The following is a 14,017-nucleotide window of genomic DNA, read 5'->3' on the forward strand; positions in this document are numbered from 1 at the left end:
GCAAATGAATGGACTGATTAAGAGCCACACTGGATACCACCTTGGGCATGAAGGATGGATTTAGTTCTGAGGGACACCCTGTCCGCATAAAAGATGATGAAAGGCTCCACTGCCATAAGGGCCTGTAATTCAGATACCCTTCTAGCTGAAGTGATTGCTAAAAGGAAAGCTGTTTTCCAAGAAAGAAATTTTAAGTCTGCAGTAGTAGCTGGCTCAAAAGGAGGTAGAAGGAGTTTCTCCAAAACAAAGTTAAGGTCCCAGGCTGGGGTTGGAGCTCTCCTGGGTGGTCTCAAACTTTTGGCCCCTCTGAGGAACTGCTTGAGCAGCAGATGAGAGAAGATGTGAGGTTCTGTGTTATAATGAGCTGAAATGGCTGAGGCGTGGATTTTAATGGAGGAAAAAGACAGGCCCTTGTGAAGCATCTCAGTTAAGTATTGTAAAATCTAAGGTAAATTGGGCGCTCCTGTGCTCATCCCTTGAGATTGGTTCCAGGCACAGAATCTTTTCCATTTTTCAGCACAAGATTTTCTAGTACTAGGCCTCCTTGCCTCTAAAATGATATCCATCACAGGTTTACTGAGGGATGGTAAAGGAGAGATTATGTAATTAGCCAGGCTGCAAGGTTCAGTGTTAGAAGCTGAGGGTGCAGAATCTGGTTCTGCTGAGACAACAGGGAAGGAGTCTGAGGCAGGTGCCATGGGGATAACCGTGACACACTGTGCAGGAGAGGGTTCCAGTGTTGGCGCAGCCAGTCTGGAGTGATCAAAATCATCCTTGGTTTGTCCTGTTTGATTTTTAGTAGTACTTTGGAGAGCAGAGGCAGAGGGGGGAAGGCATAGACTGATAGGTTTTTCCAGCTGAAGGACAGAGCATCCACTTTCCAGGCTTGTTTGTGGGGAGTCCTTGTGCAAAATTTGTCCAACTGGTAGTCCTGGGGAGAGGCAAAAAGGTCTATATATGGGCTCCCCCATTTGCTTGTCAACATGTTGAAAATCCTTGGTTCCAGCTTCCCTCGTGTGGGTCCATGAGGTTTCTGCTTAGTCCGTCTGCCAGTTTATTTAATTTTCCTGGCAGGAATTGAGCTTGTAGGTGCACTTGGTAGCTCAAGGCTGTTCCACAATGCCATGGCTAGTCTGCAGAGGGGGTAAGAATGTGTACACCCCTGCTTGTTTATGTACCACATAACAGTGGTGTTGTCCGTCCTTATCATTAGTTGTCCTGGAAGAATGTGGTACTTGAAGGCTAGAGCATTCTGTACAGCTAACATTTCTTTTTGATTGATATACAGGTGCATTTGACTTGGGTTGCATTTGCCCTGAATGCACTAACTTCCCAGGTGAGGCCCCCATGCATAGTCTGATGCATCTATTGTTATGGTTTGGGCGGCAAGGGGTGGTGTGAAAGGTAGTCCCTTGTTCTGGTGGCAGGCCTCTGCCCACCAAAGGAACTCTAGGTGTAGGCAAGGTATGATAGGAATCATTGCTTCTAGATCCTGAGAATGTTGACACCATAGGCTTTTTAGATACCACTGTAGTTTCCTCATATGCAGTCTTTCATATGGAATTAGAAGAATGCAGGATGCCATGAACCCCAAGGCTTGCAGTATTTGTCTTGCAGATAGCAGAGTTTTTGTGGCCACTTGTTTGAAGAAGGTTGTCAAATGAATTTGTTTCTCTGGCTTGAGGTAAGCCATCTGGGAAGTTGTATTCAAGCTTGCTCACAGGAATATAATTTGTTGATGGGGAACCAGGTGCGATTTCTTTTCGTTTATGGTGTACCCCAGACAAGTCAGAACCCTTTGAACAATGACCAGATGATTCAAAAGTATGTCCTGGCTTTCTGCCTGAATTAGACAATCATCCAGGTATGGGTATATTTGAATATTTCTTGGCCTGCAAAATGCAATTACTGGAGCTAGGCACTTTGTGAATATCCTGGGCGCAGTAGATAAGCCAAAGGGCAGTGCAGAGAACTGACAGCGCGTGTAGCCTGCTTTGAAGCGTAGGTATCTTCTGCAAGATTTCCCGATTGGGATGTGCAGGTTTGCTTCTTTTAAATCTAGTGCTGCCAACCAGGCATCTTTGCCTAGCATAGAAGTAATTGATGAAGAGTCAGCATCTTGAATTTTGGAATCTACAAAAAGGTGTTAAGAGTAGACAAGTCCAGGATAGGGCGCCATGAATCGTCTTTTCTGGGTACCAGGAAAAGTCTCGAGTAGAAACCTTGTCCCTTTTCCTCTTCTGGTGCCAACTGAATAGCCCCTGCGCTTAAGAGAGAAAGTACTTGGTTTTGGGCCTCTGCCCACTGATTTGGTGGAAGGTCTGGCCATCCACTTGGTTGGGAACGTGTGGAAGTGAAATCTGTATCCCTGGGACACTATATTTAAAACCCATTTTTCCTGGGTAATGAGTTCCCAATTCTTTGCACAAAGAGCAATCTTTCCCCCCAAAGGGCAGTCAGTTGATAAGTGCTTGGAAATTTTAAAAGGAAGTCAGAGACAGTTTACCATGGGGGGAGTCTTATTATTCCCAGATTTGGAAGTGGAGGCCCCCCACTGCTTAGTTCTGAGTCTCCCCTAGGACTGAAACCTGGGTTTTTTTTGGTGTCTGGGTTTGGCTTGAAAAGATCTAGAAGGGGCTAGAAAGGACCAATTCTTACAGGGTCAGTGCCTACTAAATCTAGTAGGCTGAACTTGTAAGAAATCTTTAACAGTTTGCATAGATTTAGCTTGATCTTCTACTGACATCGGTAAGGAGCAAGGAAAAAGTTTCCCCAACGGGGTACTTCACTTTAGTTGAAGATTTCGGTTCCGAAAATTTCAGGAGTCAGCCGACCGGCACTTGCGAACTGCTTCATCTTCGGGCACCGCATGGCAAGAAAGACTGGTGTAATGGTGTCGGCTGCATGTTTTATACCCCTGACAACCTGACGTCATGGAAGAAAGGACAGCAACTGACGCAGGACCCAAGACTTTGTTAATCAGGCAGACTGAGGGCTACCTGCAAGCAGATAACCCAAATGTAAGGACTGCTACAGTGAAACACGAAGAACATCTGACAACCTGTTTAGCAGTAGTGCTGTCGGAAGGCTTAGCCTTGTGTGGTCTGTCTTTATCTTTATTTCTACATTTTTTCAGAATGTCCATAGATTGTTAGTTGACGGACGTCATATTGGAATGCGAAGATGGAATACGAAAATAACTGTCCACAAAAAGAGTTCTACAGCGAATGGTTCTTGCATTAAAGAGGGCACAGAATCGGCAATGGGGGACATCATGATCTGGGCATAAACAAGTGACGCAGTAAGAATGGAAGTCTCTATGTGGGATCTGCTTTCCACAGGCGAGACAATTGTTAACTTTTTCGGACATCTGTTAGTGCAAGAAAAAAGGATCCCCAATGGGGTACTTGGCTTTAGACGTTTTCAGCTGAAATTCAACTTCTGGTAGTGACCGACTGGCACTCATGCAAACTGCTTCTGCTACGGGCTCCACAACAAGAAAGACTGATGCAATGACGTCGGCTGCCTTGCTTTATAGCGCTGATGACCTGATGTCAGACTACAGGCGACGGCAGCCTTTGCAAAAAAAAACACTGAGACTCTTGTATTCGGGCCGGCCACGAACTACCACAGCAGGGATAACCCACAGGTGATGACTGCAACAGTGAAACATGAGGAACATCCATCGCTGCTGAATACTAAGGTTTCTGTGCCTGCTGTCCACCTTGTAACCTGTATATCTGACTTCATCTCAAGTGTTATTTTTCTGACAAATGGAACAGACCTGATCTTTACAGAGTTCTTTAAACTAAGTTGCTGTTATGTCTGTCCTCAAATTAATTTCTTTTAATCCAAGAATACATTTTAAGTGTTAAGGTCTCTCTCTGTTACAGACCAGGTACCATTGTTATTACTCCCCTCTTGTTGTTGTTTGTCTTTCAGCTTTTCCCGGTAAGGGGTAGCCACAGCGGAACTTCGGTCCGCTAATGATTGGCTGTAGATTTCTAAGAAACGTAGAGGTGCCAGCTCGACGCTCAACCTTCAACAAAGGCACGCTCATTTACGCACGCATGTCTTTCGAACGCTACCCAACCACGGGGAGGACATGCAGACTCCACACAGAAGGCACTCCCAAGCCCAGTCGAGAATAGAACGAGAGAACCTCTTGCTGTGAGGTAATAACGCTACCGCCGTACCACCGCGGCATGCTATTACTTCCCTCTAATCTTCCTCAATTCCTTTGATGCTGTTACAATAATGAGCACCAACGGCACACAATACTCCAGCTGGGCATTTTATCAACTGTACATAGTGAGGAATCCTAACAGCTCATGAATTCTGCTCTGTTCTACTATTTATATCAGCATCCATCTTGCATGAAGGCAGACTCTATAACAAGTACCAACTCTAGTGAGAGTTGCTGCTTGCTTCATGCACCGTGTCCAATTCATCTTATGAAACAAACAATGAAGGAAAAATACATCACTATCAAATAAAATGTTAATCTCCTATGCTTAACTGTGCGGAAACCCCAGATGGTTTATTCATAGGTAAATGGTATTTTGTACCCATGTGTGTATTCATTAAACTGCTAAAACAAAATACTCTCAAGCAAAGATATAAACTCAGAAAGGAGCATCTGTATCACTTTACATTTATGAACCATGCAAAAAAATCAAGAAAGCAGCATGCTCACATTTATGAGTTAAACAGTAGAAGACTGTATAACTAATAATGTTCGCATTGTAAAGTACAATCTATAAGAGATTTAGTTGGCTAAAAAGAGATGACAGTCATTTCTCGTATCAGTCAATGCTTGTAGGATAAAGAAAGTCCTAAGTAAAGCCGGAGGCAGGAACTACTTTGAGTGGGTCTGGGAAAATGGGAACCATAAAGTCAGTGATGACTGCTGCAAAATGGGAAACCCTTGAACACACGTCTTTTCAGGGACGATTTGGGAGCAACGTCCAACTGCAATGTTGCTGACATTATGGAAATCCTTGTTCATCTCACTCTGTGAAAAATGGGTAAAGGAACTGCATATCACCTACAATGCAGCAGGCAAGTTTACACTTTAAATATTAAAGATGAATGCTTTCAGTCCTTTTATTAAAAGGATAACCCAGTTCACAGACCATGCAGGTACTATCTTTTTATGCTTTTGATTATGGGTTCACAGCTTTATACTAAGCTTAAGGCTAGGGTGCCATTAAAAACCTTTACCACAGCAACCGTGCAATTACAAGCATTGATTAGTTCCATATTAGGACAGTCATTCTAATCATCTCAGCTTATGAGTGACAAGAAGTGCCACACTCATACAAAAACTTAACAGGATTCTGACAGATGAATGCCACTTTATATCTTTCGGCTTCTCCTGTTAGGGGTCACCACAGGTCTGCCACTAATTCCTAGAAATCAAAACAGCAGAAGTGGAACTGTTTTATAACACATGCCTTATGCATGTACCTTACAAAAATGAACAAAGCATACCAAACAAAGAATGAAATGGACATTGTTGCTACTGGTTTCCTAGAAAAATTAAATGTTATACTGATGTTCCTGAACACATTTATTTCCAGAAAAAATGTTGGCATCTTGTGGTATCTCACAGAATAAAATGATGTCATAAGAATGACTCTGTAATTCAGTATGCATTTACAATTTTCCACCAAACTTTTCTTCTGATTCCAATTAAAACACATGACAAATGCCAAAGAACAGAAAGCATACCCACTCGTACTAAAATGGTAAATCTGTGCACGTCTTAGCTATATATACTTCTGATGCACTTAGAAGAAATCTTCTCTTTGTACACCCATCCTATTTTTAATGCTGCATAGAATGATATAAAAACTATTACCTCATGCTGGCAATGATGTCGCAGGGTCTGTGTAGAAATATCATAAATTGCCAACATCCCATTTAAGTGTCCAATCGCAATAAGTGGCAGTCTAAAAATTGTGAAGAAAAATATAAAATGATTACTTGTAACAAATTGTCATTTTTACTAAACAGAAATTCTGTGACAGTAGTGAATACTATTAAATTACATTTGTGAGGTCATGCAGCAGCTTTTAACCCAGAAACCCTTATTTCAAAGCTCGCTCAACAAATATTCAAACAACTGCATCAAAGTAAATTAGTCTTAAATGAAAAAAATCATTTTTATAATAAGGATCTGCAAAAACACAAGCAAATTTAAAAAGTGAAATGGGCTACAAAGAGCCTACTGTACAACACAAATACCTTTGATGAAACCTTATGATAAAATTATGCTTACGAACAAAAACAAGCAAACCCTTCCTACCAACTTTTTCCTTGTTCCAAAAAATTGTTTTACAACAGGGTAGCAACAGGAATCTAAAAACAAGATGTACTTAAACCAAAAGAGCTTCAGCCACAAAATAGCCAGATTGGCTGCTTATCTCACTAGTAGAACACATCATTGTGAGGTGCAAAATAAACTACTGGACGTCTTCAGAAAACAAAACTAAAACCATACATTTAACCTTTGCCCACAAACGTCTAATGAAAGGCTAATGTCATACTCTAACCATCTTTAATCTCTTGGCATACTAACAGCCGAAACCTTAGAAGTAGCAACAACTTCTACTCCACATAAACAGCATATCAAGTAACATAGCAAAAAGGGCACACAGTAATTACACATTTTTAGAATGGAACCCTGTCTCAAGAGTTTAGCTCAGATACTTCTGATGGACATTTCAAAAAATGCAAATACCAACATTTTCTCACATACTTCAATGTTTACAATACCACCTAGTCAGTACAGCCTAAACTCACCCACTGTATGCTTATCATGCATCCTTGCATACATTCTGATCTACTACCAAACATTGTGGGAAATTTTCCAACTAGGGAACACAGAACCTTTTTTTTTTTTTTTTTTTTTTTAACTAACAGTAAAGTAACAGTACACTCTTTGTAAGCTTTGTCTCAAGGTCCTCTAAGAAACTGGAGCTGTTCCAGAAGGATTAATCCAGGAAACATAAAAATACAATAAAAATTTTACTGGATTAAGAAGTTATGTACTCCCCATAACGTTCCATCTGAGTAAGTAAACTTCATTTGTCTGCAACCTGTGGGATATGGATCCGACCCGGCAACTTTACAAAGCTTAGATCCGAGCTCCTAGCTCCTCCCCTTACCCATAATCCCCTGCCAACCCTGGCTGACCTCCGATCAAGTTTGCCCGCAAGCACTATAGTGTAAAACTAACTACATTATCAGAATGGTACATCACTATATGACATGAAAACACATCTGAAGGTCAGGGGGACGGAGGGGGGGAACGGTTGCAGACAAATTAAGTTTACCTACTCAACGTCTTAATCTGAAGTAGTTAACTTCATTTCGTCTGCAACCTGTGGGACAGAGTCCCCAGTTAACTAAACCTTGGGTGGCCTTCATGGAAGGATGTTCCGGAGCACTGCGGAGCCAAAAGAAGTTCTCCCTCTGGAGGTAATGTCCAATTTATAATGATTGATGAAGGTATGAGATGAGGCCCAAGTGGCTGCTGAACAGATATCATCCAAGGAAACCCTGGACTTAAAGCCGGCAGAAGTAGCCATAGCCCTAGTTGAATGGGCACGAACTCCTTCAGGTGCGGGCCTGCCGGAATTTTGATACGCTGTAATGATACACTGCGAGATCCATCTCGATAAGGAAACTTTCGAGACCTGTTTACCTAAATTAAATTTGGCAAAGGAGACAAACAACTGGTCGGATTGTCTATGACCAGATGTCCTATGAATATAAAATCTAAGTTGTCTGTGTACGTCCAAAGAATGTAATTTGTACTCCCCTTTGTTCTTGTAGTTAGGAAAGAAACCGGCAAGTTGATAGATTGGTTGATATTAGATTCAGAAACTACCTTCGGAAGGAAAGAGGGATTGGTCCCAAGGTAAACCCTATCCTTGTGAAAGGCTAAGTATGGGGGTTTCACAGAAAGAGCTTGCAATTCGGATACTCTCCTGGCTGAGGTAATAGCCACAAGAAAGGCTGTTTTCCATGACAAAAATTTGAGGGAGGGGCTGTCAGGGCTTGTAATACCAAAGTCAAATCCCATGGGGGGTACCGCTTCCTTTATTGGAGGTCTAAGAAGAAAGGTGCCCTTTAGGAACGTTTTGCACAATTTTGTAGAGATCGGGCCCATTTCAGTACCTACGTGGTAATGAGAGATAGCTGCCAACTGAACCTTAACCGTAGAACCGTAGAACAGCTAGCTCCGTCATTAAAAAGACCTGAAAGAAAGTCCAGCACTGCAGGCAAGGGGGCTTTAAAAGGGTCCAAATTATGGAATTCTGCCAGATAGAGAAACGCTTCCACTTACTACCATAGACCTGCCTACTAGAGGGCTTGTGCGCTGCTACTAGGATAGTTTTAACTGGAGAAGAGATACCGGGAGTCCTAGCTACAAGTGGGACTGCAGCAGCCAAGCCGTAAGCTTGAAGCTGGCCAGGTCGGGAAGTGGGAGTCCCTGGGGGTGGGAGATTAGATCTGGAAGGGGATCTAGAATCCAGGGCGGATTCACTCGATGAGACCAGAGATAAGGGAACCAAGCTTGGTGAGGCCAGAATGGGGCAATGAGGATCATGCTGCTCCCCAACCGACTGGCTTTCTGAAGAAGTTTCAGCATGAGGGGAAGAGGAGGGTAGGCATAGAGAAGACCGGGTGGCCAAGCATGCACCAAGGCGTCCCTCTGGGCTTCCCCGGCAGGGGGAATGAGAGCAAAGTAATTGCTGCATTTCGTGTTTGAGGGAGATGCGAAAAGATCGCAACAGGGCTTACCCCAAACGGCAAAAATTCAATTCGCTACTCGAGGGTTGAGGGACCACTCGTAAGGTGAAAGGATGGTGCGACTCAGTCTGTCCGCCAGGATGTTGGTCCGTCCCAGAATGTGCATTGCAATGAGAAAGCGGTTGGTGGAGATCGCCCATTCCCACACTCTCATGGCTTCTCGACAGAGTGGGTAAGACTTGGTTCCCCCTTGTTTTTTGATATACCATACCACAGACATACTGTCTGTTTGGACTGCAATTGTTCCTACAGGGAGAAGGCTCTGAAGTGCTTGCAACGACAACAGCACTGCCCTCATCTCTAGAACATTTATGTGCAATAAGGTGTCCGAATCGTTCCACATGCCTTGGACCGTCCTGCTCGAATAATGCCCCCCCCACCCCAGACAAGAGGTGTCCGTGGTCACCATGGTGAAAGGGGGGGGCCGTGGCAAAGGGGCGTCCCGCCAGGAGGTCCGGCGATTGAAGCCACCAAACGAGAGTCCTCTTGCAGGCCCTGCTGAGAGAAATGGGGTGACTCAAGGGGCAGTGAAGAAGGGACCACTGGACTTGGACAGTCCACTGTAAAATCCTCATGTTCAGACAAGCCATGGGAAAGAGGTTTATAGCGGCTGCCATGGACCCCAGGGCCCTCAGAACCAATCCCGCCGGAGGTTTTGAAGATTGAAAGATGGCCCGCACATGTGCCCTCAAAGTGTGTAACCGGTCGGAAGTTAAGAAGTCTAGTTGCCTGTTGGTGTCCAGTCTGGCCCCAATAAAGTCTATCACCTGAGTCGGGGTGAGAGAGGACTTGTTCGAGTTTATGGTGATCCCTAGTTGTGGAGCAAGGCTGAGAAAGTAGTCCATGGCTAAGCATAGTAGATGCTTTGTCGGGGCAGTGAGAAGCCAGTCGTCCAGGTACGGGAAGACCTGCATTCCCTGGAGTCTCAGATGGGCCGCAATCACTGCTAATACCTTGGTGAACACCCTGGGGGCTGAGGTGAGACCAAAGGGGAGGACCCTGAATTGGTAATGACTGGCTCCCATCCGGAAGCGGAGAAACCTCCTGGACTGTTTGTCCATTAGTATGTGGTAGTAAGCGTCCTTGAGGTCTATGGAGCACATTTAGTCGCTCTCCCGCAAGAGGGGGAGAATAGATTGAAGAGTGACCATCCGGAACTTTTCTTTGGTTACTGACCGATTTAGTAGGGAAAGATCGAGAATGGGCCTTAAGTCCCCTGTCTTTTTTGGCACCAAAAAGAACCTGGAGTAGTAACCCGATCCAGACTGGCCTGCGGGGAACGTACTGGATGGTTCCTTTTCCCAAAAGCAGCCGAATTTTTGCAGCTGCTGCCTCCATCTGATTGGGTGGAACATCGGGGAGGCGTCCGGGGTGTCAGGAATGTAGGAAAAGGGAATTCTGTATCCTCTGGATATGATACGAAGCACCCAGCGGTCTGTTGTAATGGACTCCCAAGCTGCCAGGTGCTTCGAGAAACACCCCCCAACTGCCTCCAGAGTGGAGCATTCAGGCAACCCTTCAGGGTTGCTGCGTGGGCGGATCAGAGAAGGTTTCTCTGGACCCAAAGTTCTTCGGGCCCCCTCTGCCTCTAGGGCGGCATCCACCCTGTCCCTCCTCTGCCGCGGAAGGACTAGGAGTCTGGAGCGGACTGGGATTGTTGCGACTTTCGGAACCACATCTTCTTCTGTCCCTTTTGGTTCTTGGAGAAGGACCTCTGGGGAGCAGAGAAGCAGACTCCGACGGCAGATGTCTTCCCGTCCTTTACGCTCTGGACCAAGGTCTCGCGAACTGTCTTGCCAAATAGGGCAGACCATCGAAAGGACATTCGCAAAGGATGCCTTGAAGGGTTCCGCGAAATCACAATGTCAGAGCCAGGCCTGGCGCCTCATAACTAGGCCTGCACCGCTGGCTCTAGCGGCCCCCTCTGTAGCATGGGATAAAAGCCGCATAGAGGTGTTTGATATAGACCTAAGAGTGGCCATGCGAGTGGAGTACAACTGTTTGTCCTCCCCCGACATGGACTCCGGGGGCGATGCAGCGTACTCTTTGATAAGGTCTTGCTGCAGTCGAATGATATGTGCCATGTAGTTCAGGGACCTTAAAGAGAAGGTCGCTGAACTAAAGACCTGCTTCCCGAGACGGTCCATCGAGCGCGACTCCTTGCTCGGGGGATGGACTGAGGGACTCTCTTGGGCTAGCTCCATCTTGGTGGCTGCCGCCACCAACATGGTATCTACGGGGGGGTCCATTGCTCCAATGGGATTTCTCTGCTGGAGGGCTCAGGATCCTGTCGGGACATTTGGGGACTGGCTCCACAGTGTCCAGCTCCTTCCACGCCCTAGTGGTGATAAGGTCCACAAAGGGGTTGGCCGGAGGAGACACCCAAGAGATAGATGGGCCTGCTTCGAACGCCTCCAGGAACACGGATTTGTCCGAGGAAGCCTTGGGGGCAGACCACCCCCCTCTTATCCTAAGCATTTCCATGATGTCTCCAAAGGGGACATCGTCGGGGGTGACCTTGGGGAGCCTTCCCTCTCATCCAAATCCATGTCTTCTGTCAAGGACTTGGGGGAGTTCACGTGCCTCCGGTTACACTTCCGCTTGTGAGGAACATCCTCGGGGGGGGGGGGGGACAGTCCGAGGACGACTCACACGCAACGTCTTGTTCCAGGGGAACGACCTGAGACGTCAAAGCAGGCTGTCCCTGTGGCTGGGCGACGGAAGCCCTGCCCAAACGAGAGGAAGTGCGGGATGGAGCTTTAGCAGGGAGCAGAGGCCTGGATGCACTCAACAGGGCCCTCTCCACCACATCGAAGGCCGAGGGAGAGCCACTCTCTCTAGGATCCGAGAGCCGACCATCACTTGGATCAGATGGATGGATCGGAGCCGGAACGAGACCATCGGATCCGAAGGGCCAGTGTGCTCCGACCTGGATGGAGCCGAAGACACACCAAACCCCTCGGATCCGAAGCTCAGAGCACGGCTCCGAGAGCTGGGATCCGACAAGGACGGATCCGGAAAACTCGAAGGGAGAGTCGGAGCCGAAGTACCAGATACTGTCGGCACCAACCCACCCCCGGCTCCAACGCTGCCCGGCTCCGAGCGCTCCGAACCCGGGAAGCGGGTTGGAGAAGGAGCTATCGGGACAAAGAAGGGTGTTGAGCCCCCTCCCCCGGAGGGGGGGGGGGAGGCAGGAGCACTCCCATCTGCATTTGGGCCTGGATGAACCTTCGCATCACCCGGTCCAAATCAGCTTCAGAAAGGCTACGTGTTGATCTCGACGAGGCCACAGAGGCTGGCCGGGAGTGCCGCCTCGATGACCTCGACGGAGATCGGGTCTCCTCCTCCTCGGGTCCCGGTGAGAAGCAGCAGATGAGAGCCGAGAAGGAGGAGACCTGGAAGCCGTAGACGGAGAAGCCCGCTTAGCAGGGGGGGGGGCGAAGCGGAGGCCTCAGCCCACCGCTTGTGGTGCTTCTCCCTCCGTTTTTCTTTCCTGACCTCCCTCTCCTCCGGCACCGAAGTGGGAGATTGAGTCCCAGCCAGGGGGAGAGAGGCAGGAGTGGCCGCCGAAGCCTGGGAGGAGGCCACAGAAATACCGGAGGCCGAAGCCGAATCCGGGGGCAAAATTCCCACCAGGATCAGCTTAGACCTCCGGTCCTTCAGTGCCCTGGGGTTGAACGCCGCACAGATAGTGCATCCAGGGGAAAGGTGTTCAACCCCAAGGCACCGGACACACCGAGTGTGGCCATCCGCCGGGGAGAGCTTATGGCCACACTCGGTGCAGTTAGAAAAGATTGGCTTTGGGGCCTCAGATATAATAAAGAAAACACACTCACTAGGCCCCAAACACACTACACACAGAGCTACACACCAGCGAAGGGGAGGGTAATTTAACTAAAATTAACTAAAAAAAAAAAAGTTCAACTACAAGAGTTACACCAAAGGGAACCTAACACAACACACTTGTACACTAAAAGGTAGAAGAAAAACAAGTTTTAAAATTTCTCACAACTCTGTGAAGACCCTAGAACCAGGAGCTCAAAACCTAGCTGCTGACCAGAAGTGCGGCAAACTAGATCTGAGGTCAGTCGGGGTTGGCAGGGGATTATGGGTAAGGGGAGGAGCTAGGAGCTCAGCTCTAAGCTTTGTAAAGTTGCCGGCTTGGATCCGAGGTCAGATCCGTATCCCACAGGTTGCAGACCAAATGAAGTTAACTACTTCAGATATTATAATCCTGCAGTTGAAATTCTGTAATATCCTAACCCTCAAGAACAGCAAAGAGCATTTCAACTGCCATGCTTCAATTAACTTGCCCTTCCAGCTCGCTCTAGCACTTTGTCCTCTTTGGTACCCTCAACTAACAACACACCCCATGCATTTTCTAATGTGAAAACTCATGTCATCTGCAATCGGTCGAATTTCTGCCTAAACCAAAACTGTGAGCTCTACCGTATATCTTTTTTAAAAACATATTTGTTTGCATCTAAAGAACAGTTATGTCTTCAGTACTGTAACCGCAACTCAAATCACTCCAATCAATTTCATTGTTAACCAACAGAATTACACATTACCATACTGAGTGGTTGTGCACGTAAACTGACTTTTTTACACAAACACAAAAATGCAAAACATTACTTACGTATCCCAACTTCTAAGGTGCAACTGTTTTACAAATCTTTTAGCATCTGTATTGAATAAAAACAAACCTATATGAAACATATGAACCCCACTGTTGCAAACTTGGGTCCTAAAAACTAACGTTTGCTTAGCAGACAAAAAAACTGAATCCAACATTTACACAACAGGAGTATACTGTTTTTCGTACAAAGAAACCAACAATTTAAAAAATTATTAAAATCCAGCCAGAGTCAAATGCCCATCTAATAGCATTTATGCGTCATCTTCTAATGAGTTCTAAATATCTGAGTATATCAGTGCTGTCTATCAAATGCATCTGTTTATATTCACAGAGGTAGCCATTAAAACTACATAATGATCCCATGAAATTCTTTTTTCTGTGATATAACTCTTTCTCAGCAAATTCATCCATTATTTTAAATTATCTCATATACTGTCAGAGTCATTTTGACTTCCAGTTCTTTGGTACAACTTTTTTATTTAACATCAATTGAAACATATCCTCTTAGCTTATTTTAGTACGTTTTAGCCTACCCTACACAATATCAACATTTCG

The 14,017-nt window shown here is 46.0% G+C and overlaps 1 protein-coding gene across 1 annotated transcript in view; it reads right to left on the reverse strand.

Moving 5' to 3' along the window:
* The window catches only part of LOC122805450 (angio associated migratory cell protein), a 925,733-nt gene that overhangs the window by 287,680 nt on the left and 624,036 nt on the right, over positions 1-14,017 (reverse strand). Inside the window, exon 9 of the mRNA XM_044075608.1 lies at positions 5,864-5,954. Coding sequence (XP_043931543.1) covers positions 5,864-5,954 — 91 coding nt within the window. The remainder of the gene's footprint in view (positions 1-5,863; positions 5,955-14,017) is intronic.

The sequence above is a fragment of the Protopterus annectens genome, chromosome 6.part1, assembly GCF_019279795.1.
Source record: "Protopterus annectens isolate FY-2018-M chromosome 6.part1, PAN1.0, whole genome shotgun sequence".
In the NCBI taxonomy this organism is placed as follows: Eukaryota; Metazoa; Chordata; order Ceratodontiformes; family Protopteridae; genus Protopterus; species Protopterus annectens.